The following is a 16,144-nucleotide window of genomic DNA, read 5'->3' on the forward strand; positions in this document are numbered from 1 at the left end:
TTTCCTCTCGTTACCTAAGTACGAGTGGATGATTGATAATCGTATACGACGTGTAGATAGCCCGAGAGTTGCGGCGTGCTGAAAAACGGGTTCGTGGCCACCCGTAAAGAATTCCTACCGACCAGGAAGGAGCTCATTATCCCTGACTCTCTCTTGCTTTTCAGAGTCCATCTACCCAGCGCCCTTACTCCCCATAGTCTCAGACGCAGTCATCGACATCCTCTCACAAGCAGGCCCAGCCATGGCTTCTCTCAAGCTGCTTCCAGACTCCGGCATCACTTCCATGGTGATGGGGAATGATATCTTTGCATTTGCACAAACCTATGAGGGCGACATTTACCAGTTCGTGGGCAACGTCGAAAAATCGTCAGAGTTTTGTGGCTTAAGGAAGAAGTCAAACGTCATCATAGAGCGTCTGAAAGGCAAGAATCCTAAACCTGATGCTCCCAAGCTATTCACTCCCATTGCTGCTGTATCTTTCACCGACCGTCTCAACAAGCCTATGAGTGAACGGGTAGGCAACTTTGCACCATTTTCCGCCGTCAGGGAAGCTGACGGGAAACTAGTACGTCTTTTATCTGGACGACAAGAACATTCTCCATGACCAATACGACCTTGGGAATGGCGACTACCAGCATGGAAAGCTGGCTGAGTTGAAGATCGAATGTGCTCACTACTCAAGCTTAGCAGCCGTCACTATCAGAGGTGACGTTGTGAACCACATGTGTGTATTCTACCAAGCCCTCACCCGGGACGGAGCTGTAAAGATGGTCAGCTTTGCCGGCCTCCATAGGACCTGGCAGCATGGCGGCGCCAACCTCAGAGACCCGCCACTCTACGGCACCTCCCTCAGTGCAGTGCCTCCTCGCGCAGGCATCCTAGGCCGTAGTAGTTCAGATAAGTCGAACCAAGGACAGCCAATATACTATCTCCAACTAGACAACCACGCCTTGGGCAGTGGACAGGGCACAGCAGGTATGAATGTCATGCCACGTAGTTCTTCTTTGATTCTGACGTTCAATACCACAGAACCTCTCCCACTGGCAGGCTATGATTGCGACGGAAAGCCGGTAGCATTCTCACCGCACACAAGCCTCACTGCCGTTGACAATGGAATTCACCTGCATCTTATCTACAAGTCCCACTCTGGCAAAGTGAAGGCAGTTCGCATCGACCCGAAGGAAGGCCTCCTGCTGCCTGAACTCTTCTTCCACGACGTCGACGTTGCACCTCGGAGTGCGATCGCAGCGTGTATTGCACCCAACACGGGCACTACCACCAGCATCGTGCTGTTCTACCAAGCGCTCGACCCGGACTCACGGAAAGTCCAAATGGCAGCGAGAGTGGTATACAAGCCCGCCACCGCTGCCACTGACACCAAGTGGAACGTGTCTGAGAAGGAGGTTCTTGGGGAATGATCATGGAGGACGTACACCGTTCTTGTCTGTTGGCTGCTTGAATATCTGACCACCAGGCCTGTCCTTGTCCAGGTAGTGAGTACCTGTCAAGCTTCATCACGTCACTCAACAGCCCGCATCCCTTAGGTCTTGGAGACTTTGTAAACAATTCGTCATGCATGCTTTCTAAAATATATATAATAATGTGCAGCCCGATGCCATGAAATGCCCTGGGTGCGGATCCACTTTTACTTTGCACACATCTCTTGCCAACACAAATGCGAATATCGCTCATTAGAGGAAAGGAACTGGCCGGATGGATGTCGAATTACCCCATATATCTGCATTATGTGTAATGGTGAGTTGTTTCATGTAGTGCAGAGGGTGGTCTTCCGCGGTGAGGTGGTTCCGTGGCTCGCCCATATGTTGGGGATAGCCCCGATAGTCGATACATCTAGCTACTTCCAACATACCTTTACACGTTCTTTCACATAAGACCAATCCCGCGAATCCGCTGTTGTACGAGGTCCAGATTGTACGAAAGTCGTCGAGTGGTGTTGTAACTGCGGGGATCGGACCTTTTTCGACCGAACGAAACGTCTGGGGCCCATTGGTTCTACGAGGTACTATTCGACTATGCGACATCGTCCGTGTCTGGTCCACTCGTTTGATTTGTCGAGACGGAACCACTTGTTAATTACAAAGCTCCAAGACTTGAGGGCACCAAGGGGAATGCGGCTGCTGAGTGACGTGATGAAGCTTGACAGGTACTCACTACCTGAATGAGGGACAGGGTCGCAGCTCAGTTTATTAGTTGAACTGGGTCTTTCTTCTTCCAACCTCTTCGTCGCTGACAAATGAAACGGGGGGAGTGGGTAGGTGGAGGACTTGCAGCATTGAAGAGTATATAAAGAAGAATGGCCGACAGGCACACAGGCTTAAGAGAAAACTGTGTAGAATAATCCCTTCTGAATATCTACTCGGTACAGAGCAGGAAAGCAAAAATGACTTCAAAACAAAATCCCGACAGGGCGAGAATCCAGAAATGGCTCGAAGATGTACGTGGTCACTCATTCATTCGTTGCATTCCCCCTTCTTCAGCACTCGTCACCTCCCCTTCCTCCCACTATGTATATCCTCACGCCTCACCTCAGCACGCCTCACCGCTAAAGGAACAGATGCTCAATTGACGTCCCACACAGAACCACGCCGCCTCCGCGACCCTCTCGGCCTCGCACTGGTGCAACAACTTCTTCTCGTCGGACATCGTCCTGCAATTCGGCAACCACCCGCCCGTCCAAGGCCTGGAAACCGTGCGTGACCAGTTCTTCCCACCACAGCTCGCCCGCCTGGACTTGATGGAACACTACATCGAGTACTTCGACTATGTGGCCCCGCGGATCTACCAGGCCGCGCGGATCAGGTACCGCGTCAAAGGCGACGATCCGAGCGGGAAGGACGACGTGGAAATCCCAGGCTTCGCGACGTTCTACGTCAGGGAGAAGGGAGATGGAGACGGAGGACTGATCTGCTACCGTATGGAAGTATTCATCGACTCGAGGCCGCTGGAGAAGAGGTTGCAGGAAGTCTTCAAAGGTGAATAAGGCACGCTATGATTGAGGAAGACGTATATAGCACCCCAATACCCCCAGTATGCGCTACCATGATCAGTCAGGTATGAGGTACACGATCGCATATCCACCAAAAGGAAAATGGGCATCATCACAACATTACCGCTGCCGTCAATCATCATTCTTCTCTGCACGACCTGCTTCAATCTTTCTCATTGATCCGTCTGTCCCAATCCTCCCCAATTTTCAGACTCTCCACCACAGCGACCCTCTTTCCGAGCCCCGTCCGCTCTTCTTTCTGCCACCATTTTTCTGTTGCCTTGTTCGTTACAGATTCGTCATCCGTATCGATCAATCCACCATGGCCACCTTCGTCACCAATCACAATGACAGTCTGCTTTACCCAGCCAGATAGATCTGAGACAATTTCGCCATCACGACCGCAGAGAGACTCTTGGATATACACAACCTCCGGTGAGAGGCTGCGGAGGATATGTTTGTGGCCGTTATGCGAGGTGTAAGGCAACACCATAGTGTCTCTGTCAACAATGCCTACAGCCTGATTATAGAGGGTCTTGAAGAGAGAGGTTGCTTCGTCCATCGGGTTTGGATCAACTTGGGTCAGTATGCCATCACTCGGAAATTCCCCTGGTGTTTGTGCGGGAGTTTGTGCATCTGCGTGGCTAATGTTCGAGAATGAAGATGTCATAGACTGCGAGGGCCTTGTTGCGGCGTGGCTGAGTGGGTGTGCCTTTAGCTCTGGTGCGTAGATCAAGACGAAAATCCTCGTTGTATCGGGATCGATGTATTCCGGGAGATGTGAAAGGATTGACTACAGGCCTCGTTAGCATCCTCATATCGCAGACCCGGAAACAAAAACTTACTGCGTGCTGTTCAACATCGGCCTCGGTACCCGTTTCCAATGCAACGGCTGATACTACTACAGCCACTGTCTTCCTTTTCCGGTTGGCAATAGATACTGACTTGGGAAGCTCAATACTTCCGGAAAAGAACTCGTCGGCTGTTCCGCGCCTTTGGATGCCTTGTTTGATCTGCCGGTCATTGTCTCGCTGTTCGGCCTCCTCGCTCCATCGTTCGTGATCCTCGTAGCCTTCGCCACCTCCACCGCTGAGTGTGCTTATAGCAGCACCAACCATCGCGCCCGCTGCGGCTGTCGCGGAAGCGAATGGCTTGTTGGCCCAGTCATATGATTGAGGTTGACCCTGGCTTCGCGTTCGATCGCCTAAGGGCGTAGTTGATCGACCGAAGCCGAGCGCACTGGACATGCGGGCGACGAGACCGGTCTCTTGCTGGTCGTCCACCGCAGTTGAGAGATTGCGGTATCCTTCTTCCGTCCCACGCCATCCTGGAGGCGGTGGGCCGCCTTGAAAGCCTCCTGGTGGAGGAGGTCCTTGAAACCCGCCTGGTGGCGGGGGCCCTTGGAAACCACCAGGAGGGGGCCCGAACCCTCCAGGCTGTTGTGGACCGGGTGTCATTGGCATGGGAGCGCCACCTGGAGGAGGAGGTCCTCCTTGAAAACCAGCCGCCATCGGTGGTCCGGTTGGTAGAGCGCCGCTCATCGACGCATAGCCAGGAGGAGGCGGCCCTCCCTGATATTGTTCATCTTCGCTCGATTCCTCATCATCTTTTCTCTCACCCCAGACCCAGGCAGCAACGCCAATAGTTGCTGCTGTCACAGTGAGGACAAGAGGGACCCAATACCCAAATGTCGAGCGGCTGCCCGAGTATCCGTACCCTCCAGAGGTGGTCGTCTTTCGTTTGCGCTCCGTTACCGTGTACGAGTAGGACATGGCTGCTTGGGGACGTCGCTTGGGGCAAAGAGATCGAGTGCGCCTGCAGAAGGGACAGCGTTGGAAGCGACCGAGAATTGCGACAACGTCAAGTTCTGAAAGGCCGGGTGGTTGGGTGGAATGATAGAATCTGGCTTTTGTTTACTTCTCTTCAGCCGAGGCTCGCCCGTATGTTGATGCGGCGACTCAGGGGAAATTTCAAGAGAGTGTAAGATCTGGCATCACAAGATGCTGTATTCGTGATTCTCGCACAGGTAAACTGGAAAAAGTTGACATGGAGGAGGAAGAAGAGAAAAGTACGAGGTAGGCAGGGTGCTTTGGTGAGCTGAGCGCCTTGATTCAATGAATCCGCGTGGCTGGAAGCGGTATCTTGTCCCCAGCCCACTGTTTCCCCACACGGGCTCACTTACTGCAGTAGGGCGATCTGGTGTTCCGATCGCACTGTTCGACTCAATAATGGAGGAATTCTTGAGACGATGAGACTTCTATCACAGGCATTATTGCTAGGAGCCCTCCTGTGATACTGTATAATGGTTGATACCTCGGCGACCCGGCGGCGGCCACCTCGAGCCCAGCCTACAGCAACAAAGTCCGCAGCCGCCTCGACAACAACACCAGATGAGCCGGAAGACACGACCTCTCGAGTCATCTCCCCCCTCGATATTTTGCGAGTCATTCTCACCTTGGTCTTTGCCTCCTGTCTGCTCTCATACTACCTCACTTCTGGAACCTCCCTGCTCTACAAATACGAACCGTGGTTCTTGAACCCGTCCAAGTTGTCTCAATGGTGGACAGGTCCGATTGTTCTCACACCGGATCAGTTGGCAGTCTATGATGGCAGTGACCCTGCGAAGCCTATTTATCTGGCCATAAATGGGACTATCTTTGATGTTACTGCGGGCAAGCACACGTACGGACCAGGAGGGAGTTATGAAGTGTTTGCTGGGAGGGACGCTACACGGGCCTTTGTGACTGGATGTTTTCTTGAAGATCGAACCGGGGACTTGAGGGGTGCAGAATTGATCTACATTCCCATCGAAGATGATCCAGACGAGGAAATATCGAGTGCTGCAAGGAAAATGCGCGCAGAGAAAGAACGACGAGAAGCCAGAAAGAAAGTTCTGGACGAAGTCAGAAGATGGGAGGGGTTTTACAGGAATCACAAGAAATACTTTGAAGTTGGAAAGTTGGTCGGCGTCCCCGAGTATACAGGCGAACCACCGAAGCTGTGCGAGCCAGCAGACAAGGGCAGGCCCAAGAGGAAGAACATGAACTCGAGAAGGGAAAAGAAAAAGGACGCACCAGGAAAACCTGTACAATAGACCGACTCTACGGACACGAAAGACACGGCAAGGATAGATCATGTGGAGGGCATAAGCGGAATTTTGGTCACTTTGGGAGTCGTGGATTTGTTTGCGTTCGTCTGCTGTTTGCCAGGATTGTAGCTGCAAGCGATCCAGTTCACCACATACGCCTAGGAGATCACTTTGAAGACACAATTGTGCAAGCGCCAGTGATTGATGGTGACAATGGTATTCGTTCTCATCCAGCTTTTGGTGGACATGTGCGATTTCCTTTTTGCAATGTGATTCCTCTGCCCGGTCTATTGACCTGGCATTTCCGGTCCCTGGTCCATGCAATATCATCAACATCATTTCACGGCGGACAGCGTCCCATCGACCAAGTCTGCGGTGTAGCTCTCGTCTTCATTTTTCGGGTCCATCTACACTCCTCTCACTGTCCCTCGCGTCTAATCGCCACCGGCAGCCGCTCTCGTGTAGATGCTGCCTGTGCTGTGTGCGACAACTTTCCTGATCACGCCCCTCTCCTCGAGATCTGCAAGCGCCTTTCTTGCGAGCGAGCCATTGATCTTCAATCGATCGACCAGCACGGCGACGGTGATGAGGCGGTACGATTGGACGTCCTTGTTGAGCTTGTCGGAGGTGGCTTTGTCGAGGACGACTGCGTGGTTGGCCTTATCCTTGACTATACACGGAAAATAGAAGAGTCAACGTTAGCAAGCTGATTAGAAAGAGGAGCCTCTATGGGATGTAATGATGCCGATGGCGAGAGATTCAGAGAATATGGGTGAAAATGTTGGTGGAAAACGTACCCTTTCCCTTGGACCACTTCTTCTTCTGCTTCTTGCCGCCGGAGGATGCTGCGGGCGCCTGATCAGGTCAGTAATGCATTTCGAATTGATCAGTCGCGAGTTTGGGAGGATGCGCATACCATTTTTGCGGTATTTGATGGTTTGTTGGACGAAGTGGTTGAGGAGTGCAAGTTCTGGTCTTTGAGTGATGGAGAGACTTATTGCGCCCCGCAGGCTCCCGATGTGGCATCTAGGGCAAAGGTCTTGGCACTGCTGGAGGTCCAAAAATCCTTCATTAGGAGAGCACCAATTTTACGTCGACAACTCTTTGGGATTACAGATTCATGGTTTGAAACGATTTTAGTTCATTCAGGAGGATAATCCCCTAGATCTAGCTGCAAATAATCTGACTTTTCCGCGAAACCAGGATCTGAAGCTGAACAAGGCTTTTCTGGGTATCTCAATTCCCTCGCTAGTGCGTGCCACATGCAGAAACGTTTCAATCCATAGCCATCTAGTAGAAGAAGCCGATGATCTTTCCAGAAACATGCTTCCGTCGGGCCTCTTCATGGTCCATGATACCCGCGCTGGTAGTGAGGACAATGTAGCCGAACTGACGGGATGGCAGCAGCTTCACGACCCACTTCTCGAGGTCACGGAGTTGGACGTTGTATCGAGGGGAGATGACTCCAGTCTTGTTGAGACGGCCATTGAGTTGGATAACAACTTTGCCGCTGCGGTGGTCGTCGACCTCTTCGAATTCGCCGATGTACCCTGTCAAGAACATCAAGTCGTTAGTCGACGCTTGAGACGGGGTTTGTGATGTTGCGACCGAATAAACATTAAACAAACATGGATAAAACGAGCAAGCAAATGTGTAAGACTCAGTCGCAGGAGAAGAGTCAATCTTTCGGGCACTTAAAGGGCAAAGGTCGTGGGGTGCAATAATTTGAAACCGCCGCCTAGTTATCAACCCGACAAAATTTTCAGGAATGTGTGGTATGCCAGAATCCTCCTCTTTTCAACGAAATGGGAAGCGTAGGACTAAGACGTACCGTGCTTCTGCATGACAGACAGGAACTTGATGATGACCTTGGAGCTGGGTCGGATCATGACCTGGCGCTTGCCGGCCTTCTCGGCATTGTTGATGCTCTTAAGAGCGTCGTTGAGGACGGATGTCTTGACCATTTTGGCGGTGGTTTGGGACGAGTGAGATTCTCAAGTTCGTTTGGAGTGCGAGGAACTTGAGGTATCTGCAAGTGAGGAAATATGTTAGTCTTCAGAAGCCTTCGAGCCAGAAGAGTGCCCAGTCAAGGGTTCTTCAGCTCGTGTCGCGAAGGATGGAGCGTGTCCAGAACTGCGGTGACTTTGGAAATGCTACAATCCAGGACCTGCAGTCGGATTGCTCATCCTAGGCTAGCTGAAGTAGGGCCGCGGCGTTCACATACCTCGTTGTAGATAAAGATGTCGACAATGTGAGGTTTGTCTTTTGTTGGATGTGCAGACAAATTCTGGCTGCGATGCGGGTGCAGGTTGATTGAATTTCGGTTGTGCACCGTGCCAAGAGTTCCAATGCGCTAATCCCAAAATGGGGAGTTTGTTCGGACAAGGCTCCATCATAGCCTTGCCGCATCAAAGCCTTTCCATTTCTCAGAAAAGGGAGCCAACATTTTGTAACCTGCTCTAACAGAACCAGAGATCAGGCCAGTGGATTGTCGATTGACATATACGTTCTAGCAATGCCTTCCTCAGTTGTCGAAAAGGATCTCGGCAAATGGTGGCATGAGCCTAGATGTACTCGTGCTGCCACTTCTGGAAGTGTCTCCTAAGCATGACAGTCTCCGTGTTACCACACTGGGAGGTATTTCCGCAATTGTTTTCACATGTTGGGGTTGACAATGATGGTCAGGATCAGCAGGCTAAGGAGCAACTGCCGGACGCGTTCAGAGACATGGCCCAAACTCCCTTGAAACAGACGATGGTGAACTTACTAGAGCCACGACCGGGATGAATACGAGCACCACCAATCCACTCGTGACGATCTGTTTTTTCTGCGCCATGGCACGTTGGCAGGCAAAAAACCTCCATGCCCCTGCCAGGGTTATGGCGAGTCCGATGACTAGCGTCACCACCGCGAGCGGGATGCCCAGATCGTAGTCGCTCAGCTTGCCTGCGGGGACTGGATCGTGCTTTAACCGGTAGAGCTGGAGAATTGTGATAGCGAAGTTGGCGAGTGCTGAAGACGTTCGGATATATCCAAGGAAGACCCGTTCGTTGGCAAGGTGGTCCCTGGCGGCGCGGAGGGGTACATGATGAAAGATTCCTGGGAACAGATGCCGCCAAGTTCGTCGTTGAGGTTCGTGGGTTTCTGTTGATGTGGGACTGGCATTGGCCAATGTATCAGCCCGAGTTGTTTCCCTCTGCAACGTATTCAATTCGTGTTCCTCATATTGCGCACCGCGCCGCCTCGTCGGGCCAGTCTGATTGTTTCTATCATCAGCCATGGCTTGGACGTGGGTTGGATGAAGTCCATATCGTGATCGACGATTGAGCCATCACAGAGGATATATATTCAGCCATCCAGGCTAAAACTATATCAGAGCAGGGAGGATTCTGTGGTGCCGCTTGCTATGGCCCATGCTTCTCCGTAGACAGAATAGGAAGGAAAATTGCTACGTTGAAGCATTCAATCACTGCGGTAAATCCTCATATATTGCTGAGTACCTACGACTATACTGGTTCTAGTTATGTTTGTGCTGGCGCTTTGAGAAGAGTTAGTCCACAGAGGACTGGCGTACGAATGAGATAGATCGGCTGGGGCAAGGCTGTGAAAGTTGGGCACGGCTCTAGGCAGTATGCTACTTTGATCCTGGTGCTGATGTTGACGGAAACCAATATGGTGGATAAGCATACTTTCTGGGAGTTACAAGGTGTGTGCGTCAGTAGGTGCTCCTATGTATAAGAACAGCATCTGCCCAGGGATGTACTCCAAGATTCGAGTTGTCCTTGTGAATTGATATCTTCTGCAACAGACACGATGCGCCGCCAAAGACGGTAGGCCCAATTCCGCTCGACTGATGGCCGTATGGCCGACTGCGTACATCTTTGTCGACTTATTGCTTATCGATGCAGCATCAAATGTGCTCACGCGTAGATGTAGTCTCCAAGCAATGAAGGTTGAGCTGGGACATGTCAGGCAAGTTGTCAATTTCAACGGTCGAGAATCTATCCCATCCAAAGCACGAGATACCAGATTGCGCACCTGGATAGAAGTCAATTCCATAGATGAAGTGTAAAACCCCAAGATGGACTCGAACAAGGGTCTCTCAACAGAGACAACGAGTGAAGTGACTTGAACACACCACACCCTGCCGCACCTGGTAGTGAATAAAGAGGACAAACCTGTTCTCACTGCGCAAATATTCACCCAAACAATCATCTCTCCCTCAAAGCACCATTACTTGTCGGGTTACTACTTCGTCGGGACAATCACCGCGCTTGTCTGAGTTCGGGCAGGTAATCAGTCGCCATGTCCGCGCCTCGCCCGACGTCTGTCCGCATGAGAGAAAAGGATGCTCATTCCGTGTACTTTTGCGAGAATTCGTGCCGCACGAGTTACTCCGGGTGTCTCGATGAGGACTCGTCCATGACCGAGCAGGAAATCGCTGAATTCATCCGATATTCGAACCCAAGCCTGTACGAGAGGTTGAACGGCGTACGGATCCCGAGCTCGTATGTCGCGCCAGATGACACACCTGCCCACGGGCATTGCTTGATTCCAGAAGCGATTGTCGAGAACGGACCAGCGTCTCTGTTCAGTGAGACAGAAACCAATCTTGAACCCGCGACTGGTTCAGTCGATGCCAATTGTCCATCAGAGCTCGACCATGAGTGCACTTCCAAGCCAGAGTCGCGCCCCGCAGCAGAGCCTATCGTTCTCGGTACGCAAGTCCTCCCTCGGTGGCGTCGGTAAGACTAACATGTCAGCAGCAGATAGATATCACTTTACCTTCTATCAGCACAGTGAGCCTGGGATCGTGTACTGCTGCTCTTCACCGACCTGTCCGAACCCTCGCAACGTGATCCCACTCGGTAACTACTTCGGCATCATACGCGACGAAGCTTCGACTGAAGGAGACGATCAACCCAAGGGATACAACCGTATCGCATATTATTGTCTCGACTGCCTCGACCAAGTCGTGGACCGCGAAGAGCAATTGGAACAGGAGCAGAAGACAGGTGTGCGGCCTGTGGACGGCGCTCAACCTGATAAGAATGTGATTCTCCACAAAGCCCTAGGCATTTATCCGGAGCTGGACCAGAAGGACTTCTTTTTCGTGCGCATCCCCTCTGAAGAAGCATCGGAAGTTAAACCAGGCGACGCCTCGAATTCGAAGAAGGTGATCCGTCTGCGTCGGCAGAAGCAACTTGAAATACACCGCATTGCGCAAGGCTTGCGACAGCAGCAACTCACAACGAAGTATCGAATGTACGACAGAAAGAACATGCCCGATCCGTCAGGTCTCAGGATTCTAGGCCCTTTGGAATCGCAGCCATATAGGGATCGATACAGGAAACAGGGACTCGAGTGGCTTAACCGACTTGAAGGTTCTGAAGTCAGAAGAGCCTGGAATGGTGAAGACAGAACAACAACCACTGACGCATCCGCTCCGCATCTTGAGATGGGGGATACGCCTGTCTGTTACTGCAGAGAGCCAGCTGATGAAGGTCCTATGCTGCGTTGTGGGTCTGCATCATGCATGCTTGGGCCGATTCATTTTCGTTGTTCAGGCCTCTCTCAGTTGCCTCTGGAGACAGAGGATTATCGGTGCAGGTATTGCATGAGTGCTACCACAAGAGACAAAGAACAAGATTGCGAAGGCGTGCAGGTGGGGAATTGTACTCACCAGACCGAGAATGAGTATGATACATCAGGTACGGAGTCTGATAATGAAGGTTCTGGCGGCACAATCCGCGGAGAGGAAGAGTCGGACAACGAAGATGAGGATGGCATTGTTCCATCTGCACAAGGGTTTATCGCAGTGAATCATATTTCGTCCCGAGGCAAACTGTTTTGATCAGCACTGTCGAGGACTCCGTTCGAACCAGGGTGGCTTCTAATGTTGGTGAGGAAGATGTGCATTGTTGGATAATGGTGCTGCGACGGTTGACCAAGTTGGACTATGGTGATGGAGGAACGACGACATGAAATTCAGACAACTGGTCTGCAGATGTACGCCCGGACACAGAGGCCGAGAGAATGATTGCTTGTCTGACTCACAAGAAGATGAGAGGTCGCCTATGATACTACGGGTTTGCAGTCGCGGGTGCGGTTCCGGGTCTCACTATGTGCAAAATCAGGAAGAGAACGTGAGAGAGACAGATGAAGAGAGATACGGCCAGGCCAGGAGTCCTCCAACGGTGGCCGAATAGCTGCAAGCTGTTCCTGAAAGTTGACATGTGCTCCTTGTAGTAGATAGTCATCGAAAGGCATCATCGACGAGCCTCTGCTGGAAAATGCTAGCGAGCTGCCCAAGACATAAATTTGTTCCGCAGTGACCAAGTTTCTCTGGATTTCTTTGTGCATGTTATGGTATCGCAGTCACTCACTCGATCTGTTTGTTTCAAGTCCATGCCACAATTGATGGCGGTGACAAGGATATTGTTGACATCACTGGAAATCCGATCTCGGTAGCAAGGGAAGTTCTGCTGCTCAATAAGAGGCTGGAACAAGGCTATTCATTCATCCTGGGCTAAGCTGGGAACTCTCGTCATACATCGAAATAAACCCTCAGAGGGGAACTAAATCCATTCGAAAAGAAAAAAAATCGCTGCTGTAGTCTGGTGTCGATCTTTCTTGACCTCGCGGTCTCGTCCTATGGTCTTTTGAGATTGCATCAAGTCGCGAATCAATCACAAGGCCGACCTACCGAGCAATACTGCAAGCCTTTCCACTCAACTCGAGCTAAGTCCACCGGATTCCCTGCCTTTGAGCCTGGATGCCAGCAATGCAATGCCCAGATGTTGTAACTAACGAGAAAGTCAATAGAGTTTCTGTCCCGACTGCAGGCAGGATTCCGACGCAGTCAAACCTTCCACAGTCCCCAGGAACAATTAGGTCAAGCACATTAAACCGAGACTCCTGGAACAGCCATCGACAATAGGTAGACTGTAGACCCAAACGCGTCGTCTTCAGCGTCCTCCACAAAAGTCAATGTCTATGGTTAGAGGCTTTGAGGAAAACCTTCGGTCAGCTGAAGTGTGGCTATATCCATTGCGTGTCTTTGAAGACGTTGTTGCGCTATGCCAGGAGAGGCTTTAGGCTTCTCATGGCCGTGTAGAGCGGGAATCAGGATGATGTCGTCGGCTGAAGGCTCTGCCGTCGAGGAGATCACAGCGCTTTCGTCCTAGAGAATAAACTGCTGTACACAGCGTCAACGACGGGCTGTGCGCTGATCTGCCTACCGCCAAAATAACGTCCGTTAAGGCCTTTGATGGCGTTTTCTCCGCCTGAAACGCGCTCGAACTTTAGGTAGATGTCACCTTGGGTGTTGGGGTCAAGGGCGATGTGCACGACGTGGCCGTACTTCTCCTCGCATTCTGCGCGAACGTCATCTTCGAGTTCTTTGATCCAGGAATCACCTTCTTCCCTGTTTGCATCATGTTAGTATCGAAGTATGTGGGCGGGGCCGTCATAAGGGGATCAACTTACTCGGCAGGATCAAACATATTGCGAAGTAGTACACATCTGCTTGCCTGGCTGACGTTGACGGGAAGCGGCTTGCTTTCCTTTTTAGCAGGCACGGTAACGCGCTTCGTATCGGTCTCTGCAGATGTGTCATCTGTCCTAGCCAGTTTCCGCATCAATGCATCTCGGCTATAGTTGTTGAAATTCACACCAGCGACGTCTGTATCATCCAAAGCACTTGCTCCGCTCGTGCCCTTTTCATTGTCGCGGCCACCTGCACGGTCAAACGCGCCTCCTGAGCCTCCGGCGTGAGAACCACGGCCACCGGAGCCTGAAAATGCCGAGCCTTGATAGCCAGGCGGATTTTGGCCTTGAAAGCGTTGGAGGAGGTTGGCAGTCGACTCGGGTGTAAATTTGTCGTTTCCGAGTCCAACTCGGATTGGCCGGCCTGCAAGGTCAAAACCATTCATCTTTTCGAGGGCCTCACGAGCTTGATTTGGATCACGGAACCTAGACAACATTAGCATATACCCGTGCGAGCCCTGGGACGAGACTCACTGTACAAAACCATAGCCACGGCTTCGCCCACCCTCATCTTTCTGTAGCTGTACAAACTCAAGCTCACCAAATGGCTCAAATACGTTCTGTAGATCTTGTTCAGTAATACTGAAGTGGATGTTTCCCACGTAGAGACGATGGAAGGGGATGGTGTTGTGATTGCTCGTTGTAGCCTCTGGATTGCGGGCCTGGCGATTCTTTTCTGCTTCAGTGAGTTGTGCAATTATGGGAATGCCGAGGAGTTTCTGTCCGGTCATTTGGATGGCTAGAGGGACGGACTCTTCGTTCTTGAACTCGACGTAACCGACACTTTATACGAGTTAGCAGGAGACTGCGCCAGGTAAAGGAGTGTTCGCTTACCCTTTAGAACGACCACTGACTCGATCCTTGACAATCTGAGCTTCTGTAACAGGGCCGACTTTCTCAAAGAACTGGATCAGCTCCTTGGTGCGTAGGCGGGCGGCAAGCTGCTGAACAAATACGGTTCTCCTGTCACGCTCATCCTCAGTAAGTTGTGGCTCAGGAGTCTTGCTCTTGACACGCTTTCTGGGACTTCCCGAGCGACGTCGGTCTCGGTCCCGATCGCGTCGGTAGTCATCATCTTCACGCCTAGATCGTCCACCCGGTCGGTAATAGCGATCGTACTCTGGAGATCGAGAGCGTCTACGATGATGGTCATCGTCACGTTTGGAGCGTCTTCTATCATCATCCCGGTCACGGCTGCGGCTTCTCCTCCTGCTGCTTCTGTGACTGCCGTTAGCACTGCCATGCTCGCTCCTAGGACTCTTCATCTCATCGTCACGATCTCGACGGTGGTCTCGGTCTCGGCTTCGATCTCGTCTCTTGCGGTCCTTGTCGCGATCACGGGAGCCATCACGGTGCTTGTCTCTGTCACGGCGATCGGAGCGGTCGCTACGATGACGGTCATCACTATCGCGGGGAGAGTCTTTGCTCTTGACATCGTTGGTGGCGGTCGAATCGAGCAACGCCTCGACATCAAGCCCTGACATATTGAGGAGTAGTTGGTGGGATGCTTGACGAACAGATTTGATTGATGCGGAATGGAGTAGTTCACTTGGATGTGGTCAGAGCCGGAATCGGAACCAGGGCGTGCGCAGGCAAACCCTTGCAATGAGCAGTGTCCTGAAGCGCTCTACTGGGTCGGCGAGACTTCAGGAACAGTCTATTTTGTACGCGAGGAGTGAGTGTCACAGTCCTCGCAAGCGAAAAATTAGAGTGAACGAGAAAAGCGGCGGGAAATGTGTTTTGCTTGACGCTGCGTAAAATGCAAGGCAAAGGCAGGAAGTTTCTCAAGTTCGCAAAAACCACAGGGCAGCTTGGCGAACAATGGACAATGGCCACGTGCGAGGCACTGGCGGACGGTCACGTGTAGCACCTTCTCCGACGACTGGTCACGTGGGAGTCTGATAAGGTCGTCGTCGCTAGACCTGCCCAGATAGCACAGCCCCCGCTTTACCACGGAATTGACGACAGCCTCACAGTCGGCGCTTGTTTATCCTGCAAGACATTTCCATGGTCTCGGAGATTGTTACCATGGGGTCTGGGTGGGCTCTACCTGCATAACATACACGTCTGACACCTCTATTGGGTAACATACCTTGTAGAATGCTGACAGATCGAGTAAGAACTTATTTACTCGGCACACTTCCTGTTTCTGAGGTTCCTCCTATATAACGGCGACTTCGTTCTGGATAAGTCCACGATGACTCCCGGCATCAACAGTCATCAACAAGAATGCCCGTTTCCATGAAGTTCTGCGCTTCTGGACGAATGGAACAGGCGACTTAGTTCTTCGCGGACTTGCATTCGGAAAAGACGGGGTTCCTGGTGAACCTCGGGAAAACAGTTTCCATCTCCACCTTTCCAAGTCCTTGGCCTTTGTCTTCCCCCAGGATATAAATGGCGGCCACAAGTTGTGTATAAAAGGTCGGAAAACTAGATTTGACGTGATTAAATCCTCTAGACTCACTAGACACAAGCCCTCTTGGTCCTTAAAAAACAACAAG

At 51.7% G+C, this 16,144-nt stretch overlaps 8 protein-coding genes across 8 annotated transcripts; 4 read left to right on the plus strand and 4 right to left on the minus strand.

Annotated features, from left to right (window-relative positions):
- Positions 1–241: 241 nt before the first annotated feature.
- On the plus strand, positions 242–1,418 carry AYO20_00853 (hypothetical protein; the record flags this gene model as incomplete). Its single annotated transcript, XM_022639161.1, has 2 exons — positions 242–514; positions 567–1,418. 2 exons carry the CDS (start codon positions 242–244, stop codon positions 1,416–1,418), a joined length of 1,125 nt encoding a protein of 374 aa, XP_022504952.1.
- A 983-nt stretch (positions 1,419–2,401) lies between these two features.
- Positions 2,402–3,001, plus strand: AYO20_00854 (hypothetical protein; the record flags this gene model as incomplete). Its single annotated transcript, XM_022639162.1, has 2 exons — positions 2,402–2,455; positions 2,600–3,001. The coding sequence occupies 2 exons, from the start codon at positions 2,402–2,404 to the stop codon at positions 2,999–3,001; spliced, it is 456 nt and encodes a 151-aa protein (XP_022504953.1).
- Positions 3,002–3,170: 169 nt separating this feature from the next.
- Positions 3,171–4,779, minus strand: AYO20_00855 (hypothetical protein; the record flags this gene model as incomplete). Its single annotated transcript, XM_022639163.1, has 2 exons — positions 3,171–3,800; positions 3,853–4,779. The coding sequence occupies 2 exons, from the start codon at positions 4,777–4,779 to the stop codon at positions 3,171–3,173; spliced, it is 1,557 nt and encodes a 518-aa protein (XP_022504954.1).
- A 530-nt stretch (positions 4,780–5,309) lies between these two features.
- AYO20_00856 (hypothetical protein) lies at positions 5,310–6,101 on the plus strand (the record flags this gene model as incomplete). Its single annotated transcript, XM_022639164.1, has 1 exon — positions 5,310–6,101. One exon carries the CDS (start codon positions 5,310–5,312, stop codon positions 6,099–6,101), a length of 792 nt encoding a protein of 263 aa, XP_022504955.1.
- A 1,284-nt stretch (positions 6,102–7,385) lies between these two features.
- Positions 7,386–8,059, minus strand: AYO20_00857 (40S ribosomal protein S22; the record flags this gene model as incomplete). Its single annotated transcript, XM_022639165.1, has 2 exons — positions 7,386–7,645; positions 7,927–8,059. 2 exons carry the CDS (start codon positions 8,057–8,059, stop codon positions 7,386–7,388), a joined length of 393 nt encoding a protein of 130 aa, XP_022504956.1.
- Positions 8,060–8,750: 691 nt separating this feature from the next.
- Positions 8,751–9,375, minus strand: AYO20_00858 (hypothetical protein; the record flags this gene model as incomplete). The annotated part of the gene is made up of 2 exons (XM_022639166.1): positions 8,751–8,801; positions 8,863–9,375. 2 exons carry the CDS (start codon positions 9,373–9,375, stop codon positions 8,751–8,753), a joined length of 564 nt encoding a protein of 187 aa, XP_022504957.1.
- A 1,025-nt stretch (positions 9,376–10,400) lies between these two features.
- AYO20_00859 (hypothetical protein) lies at positions 10,401–12,304 on the plus strand (the record flags this gene model as incomplete). The annotated part of the gene is made up of 3 exons (XM_022639167.1): positions 10,401–10,812; positions 10,862–11,360; positions 12,193–12,304. 3 exons carry the CDS (start codon positions 10,401–10,403, stop codon positions 12,302–12,304), a joined length of 1,023 nt encoding a protein of 340 aa, XP_022504958.1.
- A 958-nt stretch (positions 12,305–13,262) lies between these two features.
- Positions 13,263–15,127, minus strand: AYO20_00860 (hypothetical protein; the record flags this gene model as incomplete). The annotated part of the gene is made up of 4 exons (XM_022639168.1): positions 13,263–13,521; positions 13,584–14,069; positions 14,118–14,426; positions 14,478–15,127. 4 exons carry the CDS (start codon positions 15,125–15,127, stop codon positions 13,263–13,265), a joined length of 1,704 nt encoding a protein of 567 aa, XP_022504959.1.
- Between the last annotated feature and the right edge of the window lie 1,017 nt (positions 15,128–16,144).

The sequence above is a fragment of the Fonsecaea nubica genome (genome assembly GCF_001646965.1).
Source record: "Fonsecaea nubica strain CBS 269.64 chromosome Unknown Scaff3, whole genome shotgun sequence".
NCBI lineage: Eukaryota > Fungi > Ascomycota > Eurotiomycetes > Chaetothyriales > Herpotrichiellaceae > Fonsecaea > Fonsecaea nubica.